Source organism: Seriola lalandi, unplaced genomic scaffold (genome assembly GCF_002814215.2).
Source record: "Seriola lalandi dorsalis isolate HSWRI2012SDOR001 ecotype SW California unplaced genomic scaffold, Sedor1 jcf7180002054561, whole genome shotgun sequence".
NCBI classification, from domain to species: domain Eukaryota; kingdom Metazoa; phylum Chordata; class Actinopteri; order Carangiformes; family Carangidae; genus Seriola; species Seriola lalandi.
Genome location: NW_019525114.1, coordinates 1344483 through 1363558, shown reverse-complemented (window position 1 = coordinate 1363558; position 19076 = coordinate 1344483). Strand labels below are relative to the sequence as shown.

Genomic DNA, 19076 nt, shown 5'->3' with positions numbered 1-19076 from the left:
GTCAGTACACCAAACGAGGGAGAGCTTATCCTTGGAAAACGGGAATGACACTAGGGAGGGTTAAATTGCAGTGTGTTGGTTTTGGGTGCGAACATAAACCTTCTTTCTATCATTAAGTCTATAACCATTTAAAACTACTCAGTGTAAAAGTCGCACTGGAAAACAAGGCAAGAGAAAAATGATACATTTGGAGCACTATAAAGAGTCAAGAAGGAAGCAACGTGGAAGGTTAGATGAGAATCCCTGAGCAACTCAGAGCAGAAATAAAGGCAAAGCAGCCAGAACCTTGTGTGAACTGTAACACAAGCAGCGCTGAGCCCCGTGAGAGCTTGACACACATCTGAAATGGAGGACAAAGTATCCAGGAAATAGTGCTGTAGCTTGCATTTCCTATTCTCTGGGTGTCTGTGATAGAGACCAGCCTCCCCGGAGCGATCCAGACGCGAACAGATGAACACGTCTTCACGACTGAGCTGGCACGAGCTGGCAATACCCCGAGAGCAGAGAGTAAAAGTCCTGAGAGCGGTTAGTGCCCTGAGTCCCAGAGAGAGAGAGAGAGAGAGAGAGAGAGAGAGAGAGGGTAGTGGCAGTATGTGCAGAGAGCCAGGACTCCCGGAGCAAACTTGTCCCCTCCGTTTTTCTGAAGCAGGCAGTGCTCTTTTGAAACAGTGCCAGTGGAGGCTGGCCCAAAACCTTGCAGCTGAAACTTTTACAAGCTCAGTGTTTGCGAGCAGGAAGAGAAGGACACAAAGTGAGATTTGTAAAGGGAGTTTTACAGCTCCTCTCCTCTTCTTTCCTCTTCTTCGACCTGCCTGAGATGTCAGCACAATGATTTGTGTTTGATGTCTTTGTTCATTAAAACTACGAATTCTTCAAGAATATGCACGTTTTGGAAAGAAGACTGCATGAGGAGAGGAAAGGATATTTAAAGTATATATAAGGATATAATTGCTTGAAAAAAAATGAAGAGTCAGTGACGTCACACAGGAAGCTGTCTTGGATACTGCCTGAGGAAAGATACTGATGAGTGTCCATGGCACTCAGTGGCATTACGTTGTGCCCTTTTCAGGATTCGTACATCGGATTATTTCAGTGATTTTCGTTTCTTGGTGACGATCCACACAAAACATTTCCTCTGGATTTGATCGTTCCAGGATATTGACTCTTCACATGCCCTTATTTTCGCTTCAGCTCTCCATGACACATTTTGTGACTTGAGGGTATATTGTGGTAAACATCACACCACTCGTTTGGTCCGTTAATGTTGACAGCAAACACTGATTTCCTTTCACTACTACAGTCAAATTAAATCAGAACCCCGTTGGTTGCCATTTTCTTGTATTTGCTGTGCAACAAATCTGCATAAAAACACAGGCAGGTGCAGAACAACTAAAGACGTCCGGAATGACTACCGAAAATGGGAACTGTGAGGCATGTACTACCTGGGAATGATGCCAACTGCTGACAAAAGGCTTTACTGCACGGCTCTGAGAGAAGCCTTTAACTCATTTGCTCTGAAATGCTTCAGGAATATCTGACACTGAATTGTTTGGCCAACTGTAGATAAATCTGTCAAACCTTTTGGCTTTGTTACAAGACAGCATGTAAGTACTCACTTCTGATTCCTTTACCCGAGCTTATTTCTCTGTCTGCCTCACTCTATTTCTTCTCCCCTCCCAGCCCCTAATCCTGCAGTCAAGTGAGTGTCTATTTGATGGCACACAATCTACAGTTCATGTGACTGCTCCCCTTTATTCTGCGAGTACACTCTGTCAACTCTGTGACTTCACCTCAAAACAAAACCCTAGTCTACTTTTATGCATATTCCACGTAGATTTCGTATCTTTTTTTTTTTTTTTTTTTAATTTTGTGACTTCATGATTTCTTTTCCTGTCTCCCTTTCTCCTTGCTGTCTCTCCTTCTTGGCAGCAGGGCAAAAGTGGGCAGGGAGAGAGGAGGGCATGGCCCAGAAACTGCTCTCAAGCCCCAACCCCTGTTCGAGTGGGGTTGCTTGCTGGTATACTACTCAGCCTTTCCCTCGTCTTGCAGGCGAAAGAGAGGGATGTGGAAATGCATTCTTGTCTCCTTTCTAACCCGCCTTTTTTTTTTTTTTTCCTTTTTTTTTTGTCGCCTCCATGGCCTTCTTTTGCGGGTGAACACAACCCTGATCTGTACTAAAAAAGTCACCTCCAGGTATTTCTGATTTTTGATTCTGCTTCTGTTTGGGCCTTGATACTCCTCTTTGTACTGAAGTGTCCCTTTATTTGTGTCTGTTGCACTTTTACACTTCTTTTACTGTCACCTTCCACACTGTACACGTGTCTGCTTTGCTTGCACCGAACACAATGTCTAAACCTTCACCATTTTTCGCTCGATCGAGACGAACCACAATTTTGCTTTAATGTTGTGTCTTGGGTTAAATGCATTAAGAAATATTGACCAAATCATTTGTGTATATACTTACTGTAATGAGCGGTCCGTTTACGGAGCGATGTTCGATAAAACACGGGCCCTGAGTAAAAAGAAATTTTAGTGGTTATGTTACTGCCTCTTAAAGTACAGAAATGTAGTAAAAAGCAACATTTAGGGATAATTTACAGGTCGGGGCCTAAAGACACCACAGCCCAAGTGCCTTGAACAAATAAAATTGACCTCATCAAAAGAGACTATTACCTCTAAGTTTCAAATAGGAAATCCTCCGACATAAAAGGCGTTTAGCCCTTTTTACTAAACATTTTGGTTTCTGTGTTGCAGGACTGCTATGTAAATGCAAGAAATCTGCAACCAGAGGCAACATAAAATCTCCCCCAGCTGTAGTGTGGGCTACTGTTTGCCATCTATTTTACCACGAAGTAAAAAAGTATACCACACAGGTGGAATAAGCATCTCGAAAAATATGCGATTTCGATATCATATAGGCAAACTGTAATATTCCTGAATTGTTCTCGAATGCTGCTGTTTGATAGACCTGTTCAAAAAACCAGTATGAACCAGATCCCTCTGTTGCAAGCATTGTTCTATACATGAAGGGGCTTGCATTGTAGGATTGCAGGGTCCCGGTTTTGGATCAAGTCTTACTCGTTTTGTTTGGGTTTTTTTTTTTTTTTTAAGAAGCACAGAAGCTACAAAAACATGAATATTAAAATTAGTCACATAAAAACATAAAAACAACAGCTCTTTTTCTCAACAGCTTATTCTCTTCTAGGAAACAGATTTATTTGCAAACTGATGTATAAACATCTGGGCACATGTTACATGGTGTGCAGTTATTTGTGGTTGTGTTTGCATATAGTTGAGTCAGCTCTTTGGTTTGTGTTTGAGTGTGTGATAACGGCAGATTAAGGCATACTGTACTGTACAGAAAGGGTGAATGAAGAAAAAAAGGGGGAGGGATCAGGGAGGATTGGCAGAGAGAGAGAAAATGAACTTATTTCCTCCTCCCCCCCAAGTTCTCCTCAGATGAACTTGCTATGCTGCTTGATGACATGTTGTTTGGAAAGCCATATCCTCTGCTATTTGCGTTTCTCTCCTCCCCGTAGTTAGAGTGACTCTGTGGTTACCAGGATCAAAGTCTCTTTTCCTTTTGGTTGTTGCTTTTATCAGGTCATACTGCACACACACACGGAGCTCTTCCTGTTTGTGAGCAAAACTGACTCATGGGCTATAAACAGCATTTGATCCAACTCCTTTGTCAATGCCGTATCACATAGAAAACCACTTAAAACTGTTCTAGCTTTGAGCAACCAATCACCAGATGTCAAAGTTGCACACTGTAAAAGCCATGAGAAAGTCATATTAAGAGTGACATCTGGATGGTCCAGATGTTCCACCCGTGTCTCAGCATTTGTCTTAACCTATGTGGAATATTACATTGGCTGGTTTCCTGTGACAGGATAGAGCCACGTATGACAATAGCTCACTAAGTAAGCTTTCAAACACTCGCCTGTGATCATCACAACTTTCAGGCACTCACTGTATTTACATCAGACAGATAACGTTGACTAAAACAAACCATAAAAAGTACTTGCAAAGACTTTTTTTCACCTAGGTCTCTTGAGAATGTCACAGTGAGTATAGAAAGATCCATCTGTCGTACTTCACTGAGTGGTAAGTACAGCAGTATAAGGATATGACATACAAGCCCAGAGAAAGGAAACTTCCACAGCCCTTCACAAAATATATAGCGCAAAAAAACAACTCGTCTAGCCTCATCACTCTAATAAAATATCGCGACATAAACAAACCCACGACACACTCTTAACAGCACTTCAAACAACATGAAAGTACTGAAAACCTAAGAGTTGTTGCACCATCCTGAGCGTACAAGCAATGGTGGAAAATGTTACTTTAGTCCAGACTCTGCCATTAATGCTCGATTACACGTCAGGGAAAGTGTTTAGTATTACAAAAAAAATAACATGTAAAATACCCGTGTTTAAAATCACCACTAGCATGCTTTAGAAAAACTGTTCGTTTTTAGAGGTATTGCTCTTCTCAACATTGTACTTTGATCATAATGCACTAACACAACAATTATCATCATAATTCAGTTTTATTATAATTTAGATATCATAATGCTGCATGTATTAAAAAGTACACTGTAACAGACACAGCACAACTATTGATCATAAGCACCTAAAGCAGAGAACATACTCAGTCAAATAGTTGTGGTAGAGGCATTTTCAGCAAACCAGGGTGTTGGCTAATATTTTACTGGTTTCTGCGTTACAGTGTCTGATGATACAAAAAACGTAGATTGGGAATTTGTCAACCTGCCTGACAGTAAAAGGTTTTTGTGATGTAAGAAGTGCCCACTACCTTTGGTGTCGGGGTATTTTATATTGGTCATTGCCTTTTATGTTTAAGCATTAAGTATAAGGAGTAGCAATATGTATGTTATCTTAAAAATGGCATGGCAACTCCGGCACCTCTTGAGGCAAAATCAAAGTCCACACCAAATGTACTTCATGTGTGGGCACATACCTTTTACAGGGTCTTATTAGTTTCCACAGTTAGAGGTTTTGACCTAAGGCTCTAGAGCCACAGTCAGTCCATCTAATGACCCCCTGACATACTGTAGGGGGGAATTTCCTCTCCAATTAGTACCAGATATTGAATTGTGTAGTCTAGTGGCTCCCAGCTTGCGGTCTGGACCCCCACATGGGCTTGTAAGATCAATCTAAGGGGTTGCGAGATGATTACCGGGGAAGGAAATAAGATAAAACAAAAATCTGCTACACGGAATTATACTGATTTTTTGGATTTTAACCCTTGGTTCTCTCTTACTCTCTTGCTTCTCTTAATACTGCATTCACCAGTTTTACCAGGTCACATCTGTAAAATCACTAAAATCAAATAATCTAAGGAGAGGAAATCAGACTTTGAGTTTACTGTTAATTACTCAGTCATGCAAACTGTGACAAGCGCTCAAGTAAACCTGGTTTGTATTATGGGGTCACAAACAAACAGGATTGGGAGCCACTAGTGTAGACTAGACAACAGCTGCTAACATTACAGATATTACAATATACAAGTCTACAAGTCTCTTTGTAACTTTTAGTATTTGAATCATCCCCAAAGTGCTCATCTGATGCCTCTGGACTGGGCTTTGTTCTACCAAATTAACAACACTGGAAGTGACTACAGCATACCCTAGTAATTTGAATGTAATCATGTCAGCCTGGAGGTGTGTGTGTGTGACTGTGTGTATGTGTGTGAGTGTGTGTATGTGAGTGTGTGAGTGTGTGCGCGCACGCGCGTGTGTGTGTGTGTGTGTTTTGTATTATGTTTGTAAAGTTGCGACTCCTGCTTTTCATTCAAAAACTATTAAAAGGAAAATGTAGTTTTACACAGAGACAGCGCAGAGGAAGAATAGAGGGTAAGCACCAAACAGGAACAAGAAAAAAACAATAGGGGCCTTGACTTTGTGAAATGACTCCAAAAATTGAAAACTTTAAATTTAAAGTTTAAAAAGAAATGAACAAAAAGTAACTTATTTAACAGTTCAAACACCTGACTTTCCATGAGGATGACAATGTGACGGCAACCTAAAATTCATCAGTCCTCTCTAAACTGAAGTTTCTGCAGGTAAGCTGCTGATTGGCTTCACACATGAAAAGAATGTAACGTTCATTTACTCAATGTCAATCAGTGTAAAAAGATCAAATGTGGACAGATTGGACTGAAGTACTCTTCTGGATTCTATTTACAAGTTCTTTTTGTGAGAAAATATAGAGGACAGCTCAGTTATTTGATGGTTCATTGAAATTACAAATAACTTGAAAATTATGTCGTAAATAAAGCCGTCAAACCTGCTCCTGCCAGAGAGATGTATGTAAGATGTATGGCAGACTGAGTCGGTGTGCCAGATGGACTTAAACTCCCGCTGACCTGAGTTTATTAACCAGGATGCATCACAGATGATGAAATTCAACTGAAACCTCAGGCTCATACAAAACATAACCACTTGTCCAACATATGGACAAAGTCTGCTTATAGAACAATGGTCCTTTCTCTACATGTGTTAACACCTAGCTCACATAGCATGAACACTGCACTGAGCATCTGGTAGCAAGTTATGCCACCATATCTTATTGTCGGGTGTCATACCCCCTTTCTGACATGGCATCCTCTCATTGCTTGGCTGCCAATACTCTCCTCCCCCCCCTCAGTGGTGGGTTCTGCCATGCTGCATCCACGACATCAGCCTCTTTTTGTCTCATTGAGATTCAGCTTGGCATGCAGACAATGCCCATTTCTTGGCACCAAATATTGGAGAGAACCGCATAAGAGAACCAACCCCAGTCTTTTCCCTCACAGTCGTCCCCCGAATTCCGCCGATCAACATGGACCAACGCCAACCTATAATGGGTATTTTTATGTTTTTGTGCCTTCGTCTACTAAATTCTCAGTTTGTTCGGCACCTGGGCATATGAAATCACGGATATCTTCTATGACGTTTACCACTGTAAGATGAGGAGAGCTGTGAATATGAATGATAGTGTCAGCAATATGTTCATTGGCATGTTTATTGTTCCGGTACTTGTTATGGATTCATAACAGTTTTCCTTCATTATATTCTGCCACAGAGCAGCCATTTTCCTATCATCAGCAGCAGCTTGGGGATATAGTGTGAAAGTCAGACCATTACTTCCAGCTGTAAGAAAGAAAGAAAGAAAGAAAGAAAGAAAGAAAATCATTTGCTTTAGTTCTTGGTTGCAAGCTTACCCATGCAACCTTATGGAGTCTCAGTGGAGTGGGTAATTGGTGTTTATCTCTAGCATAGCTTATATTAAAAAAGGTTGATGCACAATCACTAACAGGGTATTTGGAGACGATCAAGGTAAGAATAACTAAAAAAATAAATAAATCAAAGTGTACTTGTTTGTGTGCCTCACTGGCCTGTGGTTGAGAGTTGCAACTGAAAAACAACTTCTACCTAAAGTTGTGGTAGCAGTTGGGTTTTTTTTTATTATTTTTTTTAACTCAGCTGTGGTTGGAGAACGGATGTTTGAATCAGACTGAGCTCTGATAATATAATGAATGTGAACTTGTCATTTTGAGATGTGATTATTCTGAGAAACAGATGCAAGTCACATCATGTTAGATAATGCCATGTCGTGTTGTGTGCTGACGGAATAGAACAAAGATAAAAAGAGAAGTTAAGATAATGAAAACTGACAAACAACTTTGGAGTTGAACTGCCTCTCTCTATACTGTGCTGTAAGCTTGAAGCAGTTATAGTTTTAATCATTACAAATGGAAAAACGGGTGTTAATCCTACCAGTACATTATTCCATAATTTATTCATTCTTAACCAGGGAACCACAAACAAATCTTGTTTTTCATTCACTCAACTTTTCTTTTATAAAAAGTTGAATGCAGTCCTGCTTTCACTCCAGCCTCTTTGCATTGGCCAGCCAGTTAGAAGAGTTTGATACCATTTACCGTCTAATTAATTCAACATCTCAATTAAGGCCCCCCGCTCTCTGATGCCCTTGTGGCTTTTCATTCTGCCCCAGTGAGCACGGCCTGGCACCACAGCCGCACAGCCTGCCAAAACATTTCAATCACTGTCAGCATTAATTAGACCAAAGAGGAATTCAGAATGTTAATGAACTACCCAGTTGCTTTTCAGTGACCATGGTTCACATGCTAATTTATGCAAAGCGCCCTAGCCTTTGCATGGGTTGACCATCATCGTCTACCATAACAGTGTCTGGGCTCACTCAGCTCAGCCAAAGTATGGCTCTGTCAGGGCCCAGGCAGCTCTGCCCAGCTTGTGTCCCAGACTCTAGCTGGCACAGTAAACAGACTCCTTTTTCAATGGACTTGAAGTGGCTTTCACACTGTGCAAAAAGGGCAATTTTCTGAAGTCAAACCTTCAACTTCTCTATTAAAACATCTAAATCAAAAGCAAAAATCATTAGAAGGATTTTTTTGCCTCACATTTGTGAATCAGCAACAGTCGACTCTCTGAAATATTTTATGAACAGCCAATTCCTTCAGTCAGTCAGTCTCAACATCTGCTATATCATTATTTGTGGAAAAATAAGCAGTCTATCTTATGGATACGGATCTGAAGGAGGAGGTAGAAGTTAACAGGTTGCACCACAGATGTTGGGTATGGGTGCCAAACAACTCCCTAAAATGGCCGAGTAACAGCCATTTTCCATTTTTCTTCCTTTGCTTTGCATTAGTTTCTGGTTGTAGAGACGGAAGGGACCAAACTGGGGAAAGGCGTGCTTAAATTGAGCTATTTTTTTCTGCCTGTTGGGAAGCAGACCTGGAAAGACCTGAGCCAAGTTTTAGAGAAACATAGGCACTAATTCTTGGCACAGCTGCCCTTCACTATGTGCCAACTTCTCTGAATGTGATTTTTTTTTTTCTTCCACAAATTGCCACACTGAATTGTGACAGAAGTGTATTCTGACCTTAATGTATAAGTCATTAAGAAAACTGCATTTCTTTTGTACATGTCCAATCTATGCTAATGTACAGTATGTCCATCATCTGTCATTCTTTAACCCTGACCAAATACATTTGCACTGACCAATGCAAGTGGTCTCATACTTTATATCACTGTAGTGCTGTTTGTAAGACTGTTGAGCCAAGCCTGTAGTTTCTGTACTCTCTTTTACAATACAGTCCACAATGCGGTGGAGTCTAGAGGGGAAATTTCTCCTTGAGGGTAATTCCTGATAAAACTGTTATCAGACTACCTCATTCCATGGTACGGGTTGTCATTTGAATAATATGGTTTAACAGTATGTACGTGTGCATGTTTTAACTATTATTTTGGATGCAACTGCAGTAATTTACTACAAAAGATATTACATTACATTAAATGGCCAATATTACAACAAATTATTGAAAGTATACTTATCAGATTTTCCTGTGATGTACCACTACTAAACACAATCTGATGACTTATGACTAAATGTGGTAAAACCTTTGCATTTTGTCCTCTACGCAGACTAAAAAATATTTTTCAACCACTGTTTGCCCCTAGTGGGTACTGATATCTAAAAACTCACTTATTCTTTTGTTTCACAGTTCGACTGACAAGTTTCCACTGCTGCCTGCAAAAGCATCTGTCCTTAAGGCTGAGGTAGTAGATTGAATAGTTGTGGGGTTTGTGTCCTCCCTCTGAGATAACTATGCAATCTACTGTCTTTCCTAAGGAGACAGGTTGATCTGCTGTGATGCCAATAGCCCGAGCACACATAAGAAGCTCTGTGGACAAAGGACCTCATGGACAGAGTAAAGTAAATCAAAGGATAACCCATCCCTCACCTCTGGAGAAGAGATTGCGGACACAAAGACTTTATATATTTACCAGATGCAATGGTGGAACTTATCTAATGTAATGACATGTTGTAAAGTTAGTACATATTGAGTTAAGTCTTGTTTTTAAGGATGCTGTACTTGAAGTTGAGCCTAGCAAGGTGAGGTAGTAGGTTGTATAGTTTGTGGGATGGAGTAAATCCTACTCAGGTGATAACTATACAGTCTATTACCTTCCTTGAGAGGTACAATGAGTGCTTGGAATGAAGCTCACTCACACACTCTTGCCAAAGGGTGAAAGAGCCACTCCGATGCCACCTTGTGGCCAAAGACTATCATCACTCTGGAAATTATTAAAGCTTTGGGAGCTCTATTGTGTGCATCTGGAGCAAATTCACAAAACATCCAGGGGCTGAAAGTTACTCCTAATTCCTTTTTGGTCTGAGAAATTCACCAAGCAAAAGTATGTTCTACGTCTGAGAGATGTTAGAGGAAGAGCAGAGGAGTGCTAAGTCTACTCACAGTCAGTTATGTCTTGTGAAAACAGAATAATAATGAACTTTTAAACCATATTTTAATTGCCATTTAATAAGGATGCAATTTGCTCACCAACAAATCTGAACAATCCAATAATATCAGACATGACAGTTACAATACAGTTTGCAGCGCTGACGATGGCAGCCTCCGCTCTGACAAGATCATTAATCAAAGTAAAATTGTACCAATTTGTCTGACAAGTCGTTAAATGAACATTAAATAATCACCAACTGCAATTAACACACAAATAAAGGTACTTTCATGACCATTGCTGGTATGTCCAATAAAATCAGCTCTGTGTGTAGAATTACCATCAAAGTATGATGAATTGTTTTGTTAGCTGGAAAAACATCCCATGCTGATGGTATTTGATCCCAGACGCTACATATACATGTATGCAATAAAATATTTTCATTTGTTTCACGTGTTAAATTCGTTATACATTTTACAAAATACTGATATGACAGCTATCTGAATTTAATTTAATTTGTTCCTCATGCTACTGTGTATTGATGAATATCTTATTTACCTTCACTGGCTGACTCATCAGCTGTCAAACACCAGTCCCTGTGGACATAGGGTGGAAATTCATGATGATGTCCTCCTTAATGCCGCCACTTCTCTTTTCTCTCAGTTTAGGACTCTTTTTTTCTTACTAAAAGTTTTTCACAGCAGCTTTGTGAATTGCTCTTAAGAGAAAACTCATGACATTTGGACATACGATCCTTTGTCACAGCCCTAAAATGATCATAAATGAATTATAAGGGATAACAATTTTTGATGTAAGAGTAAGTTACACAACAAAATCTACACCAAGTGTGGGGGTGGTATTATATTAAGTACTTTATGAATAAATTCTTTGTAACTGAACAGCAAGTGCTCTTTATCTGACACATTGGTCTGTCAGACGAAGAACGAAGTGACAAAGTACTTTCGAATTGTGACTGGTCAGTCACTCAGTGGGATAGTTGCTGAATGAAGCATTGCGGCCACAAGAGAAAACCACTCAATATGTGTCAGGTACACACCCAGTGTGTAAAAGGTTAGTTACAGTAAAATTACAGTGTTATTAACTGATTAATATTAGTTTAATTTTTTTAATAGTTCCGCAAAAAGTACCCCAGTAAAAGTCTTACATATGTGGAAATCGGAAATAAGTCATTGAGGCTTTATCTTTTGCAAATTAAACTCTGACTCATTTTGCCAGATTATGGTGGCTCATAGATACGTATAAATTGTTTACGGAAGGCAAGAAGTAAATACTCACTAAAAATAACTGTGTTCGTAAAACATTAAACATATTTAAAATAACTGCTGAGTCATTACACTGTATGCGCAAAGGAAAATTGAGCTATGCAAAGATTCTTTAAGTCAGGAAATGAAACAGCTTGACTACCTCACCACAAACCTGCAAACTTGTGATAAAAATCTAATCAACATACAGTGCAGACTAAATTAACTTCAGCTGAATGGTTGGGAGAAAGTTGAGACAAACATCAACATAAAAAAAATATACCAGAATAAAATAAAAAATAAATAAAATAAATGCTAATGAGCCAAAGAGAAGGTTATATTGAATTAAATTGATGTCAGTCCCTGCCCTGTCTCATTTTTGTTAGGATACTGTACATCATAAGAAAATTACAAAAATAAAAGTGATTTAAAAACGCTCATTACCAAGAGCTGTCAATTTAATAACACTACCAAGTATTAGGTTAGATGTCTTCAGTTTGTCAGATATGCATCAATGTTGCAAAACTGGTTCACTTTTTGTTGAGACTGTGTGAGAGATTACTTCTCCTAACCCTTTGGTCATTTCTGAGGCTGTACTTTGTTGTGTTGTTCTGTCACACTGCACTGTTTTGAAATACGTCTGTAATAGTTTACTTAATAGTTGTAATAGGGAAACAAATATTCTAAAACAAATTTGTATGTAATTGAATCCAATCTAACAGCAGAACAAAGTACAGATGAAAAAATACTATGTAGCTGATTTAACATCTGTTAACACACATTTAAGTGTCTCCAAATATCCCTAATATTATGATATCATGTTTCAGATGTCCAAATTGATCAGTTTTGTTTTTTTTTAAGATAGTGATGGTACTTTCCAAGACAGTGCAATTTCTATTCAAATGAATATGAAGAACTGGAACTTGAACAGAACAGAAAAGCAACAGTGATATGAAACTCGCTTTTACAAGCTTTTAAAACAAGTGAAAGTTGCCCTTTTCCTCTGAAAGACAGTTTTCGCAACGGACACAGACACATGCATACTCAGCCACATACACTCACATAGTGGACACACAAACACACACAGGGTTCCTGAAAATAACAGATAATAGACCTTCTCAGTGCATGCCTACATTTGTTTACTGTATCATTAAACACTAATATCCTCGTCATCAATTAGCATGTAGTTTTCGGATTTCAGTATAAATTACTATAAGTAGCTTTGTTTACCTTTCACACGATGTCAACATGTTTTACAGTGTTTTATACTGAAGAGTCAATCAAACTTGGTCCTTAAGAATACGCACACAAAAGAAGGAAATCTGCCTTTAGTCCTCGTTGGCCACACTGTTAATGTTACTGCTGAGATTGTTGTCTGTCGTCTGGCTTGACTGTGGTCCTTGAGTTTCTTCTCCACATGTAACATACTCTCTCCAGAGCTTCAAGTATGCAGTCCTGATCTTTTGTACTTTGAATGCATACACCACTGGGTTTACAGCTGAGTTAGCATGAGAAAGCAGGATGCCCACATGGAAAGCTGTCGCTGGAAGACCTTTCTGTCCACTAAAGTAAGTAATGCAGTTCATTATATGGAGAGGAAGCCAGGACAGTGCAAACAGGGCCAATACCAGGGACAGAGATCCTGCCAGCTGTTTCTCTTTCTTTAGGTAGTTCACAGATTGTTTCTGGGCACTGTTGCCTGGTTTCCCTCTGAGGTTTCCCCGAATGGTAAAGAATATACAGCCGTACAGTACAGTCATCACCAACAGAGGTATCAAAGTGCAGAGAAAAAAGTTGAAGTATACCAGGTATGTCAAGGGAATCACTGTCATAAACTCGCAGACGATGGTAGAGTTGACCGAAGAGAAGGTTTCGTGGTTGTACCACCCTAGCATGGGCGCAAAGCTTAGTGGTAATGCAACAAACCAACATGCTGCTACCACAAGCCATGAATGTCTCTGTGTCACAGTTGCTTTGTACCTAAAAAAAAAAAACACACTTATTATTGATATAATCAACTGTGTATTCAAAAAATTAGCTGTAGGATTAGAAATTATATTAAAACACAGTGAAGTCATTGTAGCTTGTTGTTATGCAAGCCATGCAAAAGAGATGTTGAGATAAAGTTCAAAAGCATTTCAACTATGCTTAGCAGCACTATTTCACTTTTCTCTGCACAATAAACCATCTAGAAAAAAATGTCATACCTGAGAGGGACATACACCCGGAGGAAACGGTCCACTGCAATAGCCGCAAGACACAAAACTGAGACTAAGGTCAACAAGATGACCACACAGCTGATGAAGAGACAGCCATGAAATGAAGTCTTCACTCGTCCGTCCACCAGCACAGCCAATGGTATGGCTACACAGCCAACCAAAAAGTCGGCAACAGCCAGAGAGACAATCAGGCAGAAAGTGGGCAGTTGAATGATTTTACTGGTCCACAGAGCCAGAATAACCAACAAATTACCCAAACAGCAGCTGACAGCAATGAGCAACTCCACCAACGTGTAGATAACTTCACCCACACTCATTGTGCTTCCTATCTGGCTAATGTTTGATGGTTACTGGTACCGCTTGTCTGAATGCGTGCCTGAGTCTGACATTTATCATTCATCTCCTATTTGTGAAACCTTTGAGGAAGTCCGTGGCCACTCAGCTTTTTTTTCAAAGCTGTGATGACACCTTATGAAAATTTCCGGCAAGCTTTGCATGTGTACTTTCTGCACGCTTATATATCTGTATGTTGTTGTATTTAACTTATATAGTTGTACCAGGTCAAAATGTAGGTTGAAAAAAATAAAGAAGAGTCTCAACTAGCTTTTTAAACAAAAATTAAAATAAAACCTGACTTCTCTGTGCTAAAACCAAAAAAACAGCCACACAGGACTCTTGTTCATGGCGGATCTGGATAAAGAGTTTTCTGCATGTGTGTGTGGTCAGTTTTAGTTTTTCTCTACCAGTCTAACAACCTCAATACTAATAAACAAAGCTTAACAACAATTCTACAACCAACACATGCTCAACAAAAGCTCCTGCAATGCGCTGGCTGTGTACTTAGGGTCACTGTCCTGTTGAAAGATGATCCTTCGACCCAATCTGCCGCCCCTTGCCAAATCATGTCAAATAAATTTAATTTACCACAGGTGGACTCCAATCAAGGTGTAGCAACATCTCAAAGATGATCAAGAGAAACAGGGGGAACCTGAGTTTAATTTGAAATGTCATAGCCAATGATATATTTCATTTCTAACGTTTTGTTCTGCTTTGTTGTTATGGGGTCTTTAGTGTGGACTGATGAGTGTTTGTGAGATGTTGTGAATACTTATGAAGTGGGAGCAGTTCTAAAAAATATCCCACGCTTCTATCATCATGATGTTTATCTAAACTTTAACAATGCATTTATTTTTCTCACCCATGTGGTGTCTTGCCTCCATGCTGGTGGTTATACAGCTTGTGGTCGTGTCACATAGCTAAACGACCTTACATTTGAGACTTCAGATTATTTGGAAATTGTCTCAGTAATAAAACCATTTCTTACTGCACTTTAAATCATTGAGCTTGTTTATAGGTAAAGAAAAGCTATCTACGAAACTATACAAAAGTCACACTGCGGTTGCCTTCAACAAAGCAGAATATTCTTCCAGGAAATGACAGCTCACAAACACCACCTAGTCTCACAAGGTTGTGAACTTAACCTCAAACCCCTAATCAAGGATTTTTATCAAGAAGAAAAAAAACCTCACCTCTTTTTATAATCCATTAATCATTCAAGTTATTTTTCAAGCATAAACACTGAGCATTTGATGGTTCTAGGTTCTCAAAAGTCATAGTTCACAGCTTTTCTTGGTCTCATATAAGAGTAAATTGAATATTTTGGGGATTTGGGATTTTTTGGTGTGTGACATCACCTTATACTTCAGCATATTGTGATAAGCTTTTTCACAGTTTTCTGATGTTTTCACGAACAAATGATTCGAGAAAATAATCGGGAGATTAATCAGTTTTTGTCAATTGTTATTTGCCTCCCTACTTAAATCCTATCTGCATTACAAGTGATGCACAGAATTAACACTTTTCCATCACACAGGATTTGAATTTAAGGAGTGAAGTGAAGGAGTGGTAAATGTATCTCAGAATTAATGTATATATATTTCTCAGGAGTCAAAGAGAAACTAATTCTGAGCAGCAGGTTTTTGCTACCACTAAAATGTTTTACTTTTTGTTTACATGACAACATAAAACGTGTATGTTGCTCTTGTGCAGCTTGAACAGGAAATGAAAACTGGCTATAATAAATCTCTCCGTGGTGTGATGCAGTTCCCTCTCATACTTTAAAGCTGGTCATGACTGATAGATACAGTGATGAGAAGTTTATTGCGAGACAGCTGACTTAGATGCAAGTATTTTGTGATCACTGTGTTGAAGCTCATGATGGTGTAACAAGGTCATCAATTTCACTTCCTTACCATGAAGGGAAGCCCAGTGTTACAGAGATGAGCTTGATGACTCGAAAAAGTACACCACATTACACATAAAATAGACAGCCAAATATGAAAGCAATGATAGCTGCAGTACCACAAGGAACTAGGTAGTTCTTGCTGAAAAAGGTACTATCAAACAATTTCATACATAACATGAAACCAGGAAATCAACCAACATCCACACATTGGTTGCTGTCCTGAGACCTCAAGCTAACACTTAGAGGTCTAAACATAAACTTAAATCAGTGCAAAATGCTACTGCTGTTCTACAGGCATACTGTACTGCATACTGTGGCAATTTGGAAAGGGGTTTTTGCAAACATGCCTTAAATCACAACCATGAACATGAAAACTGACACTTGAGAACACCAAGACGTGACAAAACTCACAAAATAAATAAAATGAAATTCGCCAGAAAGCCCTGACCTCCCTGACCTCAACATTTCGGAATCAGTCTGGGAGTAGATGAAGGGACAGAAGACACTGAGAAAGCTTAAATCCACAGAAGATGTGGCAAGTTTACCAAGATACAACAACGTACTCGTCAAGTAGGCTACCTTAAAAAACTGCGCAAGTGTCCTGAGGAGACCTGCTGCTGTTTTAAAGTCTTTAAAGTGGGGTCACAACAAACATTGATTAGATTGATGTTCTCTCTGTTATTGCACTTTGTATGGAGTTACCTGGTAACTAAAAAATAGCCTAATTCATGACATTATTTTTAAAATCACCCTAATTTTTTCACAAGCAGCTGACAACAATATTACTGCAAATGAAGATGCATATAAGGTTCATTTTATCCATTCAGCTCCACAAAATGGAAACACAACTGTTACTTAATTAAATTAATTTTAAATTTCCTTACCTTACAGCTGCCTCTGTTGTTTTCTGTTTGAGTATTGAGTATTTTTCTGAGAAGGAATAGAGAGCAGCTAATGTTTCCATCTTGTTGATGTGGTCTGTGTTAGCATAACATTAGCGGTTAGCTGCCTAGCTACAGTGAGGGGGGAAAGTATTAGCTACATGATATGTTGAACAAATCTTCCCCTTCTCTCTTTAGACCGCATCATTAATGTGCTAGCTAACAGATAAAGTAATCTTAACGTGCAGGAGGGGAACAGAAGATAGTTAATGTCAAAACGTTGAAAATTATTAATTAGACAAAAACATAAAGATATTTGTTAAAACTGCTTAATAAATCAAAACTGATTCACCTGTTGGCGACGAAAAGCGAACTGACAAGGGGTCAAAACTTCAAGTGGGTAAACGCTCATTTAACAGTCGTAAACCTCAAATCGGCGACAGTCAAGAATCTCCAAAAACCCGAAAAACTGACGCCTGTTAACTCTCGTGTGTTTTACTTTTCACCATCACCATGAACAAACCATCCTCAACACAGGTGAGCTACTACCTTGACATCAGTCTGGCGTGTAGGCCTAATGCTGCGTTCATGACAGGTTGGAAAGTCGGAAACTACACGCTCCGAATCGGGAAAAAATTATGTGAATTAATGACCTTTAATGAACCTGCCCGGAAACTTATTCATTCAGCTTTTTATACAGCACTGTTATAAATGTGCACCAGACTGAAACTTACCTTTTCATGAAAGTAGCAGTAGAAAATCTCTCTTATAAATTCGGGGCCTGTCTTCTGATTTTTGCGCTGCCTGTCTTTCCTGTGCTGAAAGCTGCTGCTCTCTGCCTGGACATCTTCACCTGTCTTCCTCCTGGCTGAAGAAGTATTAGTATTATTCTTCTTAACTGACAGTCAACATATCAAATGTGCAGTACGGAGGAAAAATGCATAAAAATCACTTATATCAAAAATCATTAACTGACAACGACACACTCCAGTAATGATTTTCCAGCCTCATTGTTGTTAATCTTTCTTGGCTCATAGTCTGCACTGTAGTCTGTAGTCTGCACAGACGCAGAAACTTGGGTCTTAAGGAGTTGTAGCTGTAGTTGCAGTTGTAACAGCTTAAAGTGCACTGTACATTAAGAGCTATACTGCTAACTGCTAACTAACTCTCATGCTATCTCTCTCTCTCTCTTTCTCTCCAGCTATGAACCTACAAACTGAGCTATTCCTGGAAGGAGCTGCTACTTGTGCAACAATATTCTGTATCAAACTTCTGAAACTTACTGTAGATCTTGCACAGAGATGATAAATCAATGCAATCAGCTTGTTTACATACTACTGCTGCCTATTAGCACTTATAATGAGCAAATTAAGTTTCCACACCCCTCTCTGCATGCCTATAATAAGTGCAATATCACAACTGATCTCAGAAAGGTAGAAGATGAGTCAAGGACAGGTTGACAAGCACACTTAAGCAAATGCTTGACACCAAGGATTGTAATAGATCCATGCTTGACACCCATACAAGATAGCAAATGCAATACCTGAATTGCTTGCCCTTAATGCTCACATTTTAACATAAGCTTAATGGTTGTTAAAGACACCAAGATTGTTCACCAGGCAAAATCCCGAGTGTATATATTTTTTGTCCGTTCAAAATCAAAACAAAAGTGCAGCAATTTGCAGCATTTGTCTACGGCCTGACAAATTTCATGGTTTATTTTGCATTCTATTAATGTTCAGTGATACTGTGGTATACAGGATATGCACCTGACTGATACCAAGGTCAAAGTTGGCCAGTAGTGCAGAAGTGAAAGAAGAACCTTGGGTGGCAGTATTATGTTATCTTTCTGTCCTCTAATAGCCTAGGTTTTTTTTTGCTGTTTCAGCTGAGTGCAAAAGAGCCTCTGTGCTCTACCCCGCACGTTATCTGCACAATAACTGCCTTTGGTTTGATGGGAGAGAGAGGATATGTGTCATGTTTCTCTCTTTCTCTTTTGCATCAGTTTTTCCTATCACAGTTGTAACACATAAGATAACCAACGCAGTTTCCAGACACAGTCACTTCATGTAAATCCACGACCTGTTTTACATGGTGTTGGTGAGAAAATAATAATACCGTATTCCATTAACCAAATTAACCAAAAGCAGAGGCATGAGACAAACAAACAACAAA

The 19076-nt window shown here is 39.2% G+C and overlaps 1 protein-coding gene and 1 long non-coding RNA gene across 2 annotated transcripts; one reads left to right on the top strand and one right to left on the bottom strand.

Annotated features, from left to right (window-relative positions):
• The first annotated feature begins 1617 nt into the window (after positions 1 to 1617).
• On the top strand, positions 1618 to 10743 carry LOC147818567 (uncharacterized). The gene is made up of 2 exons (XR_015437862.1): positions 1618 to 2193; positions 9556 to 10743. It is a non-coding gene; the product is annotated as an uncharacterized LOC147818567 (long non-coding RNA).
• Positions 10342 to 14177, bottom strand: LOC111662355 (adenosine receptor A1-like). Its single transcript, XM_023416202.2, has 2 exons — positions 13764 to 14177; positions 10342 to 13536 (listed from the first exon to the last, which is right to left on the bottom strand). The coding sequence occupies exons 1-2, from the start codon at positions 14090 to 14092 to the stop codon at positions 12885 to 12887; spliced, it is 981 nt and encodes a 326-aa protein (XP_023271970.1). The 5' UTR covers positions 14093 to 14177; the 3' UTR covers positions 10342 to 12884.
• Positions 14178 to 19076: the final 4899 nt, after the last annotated feature.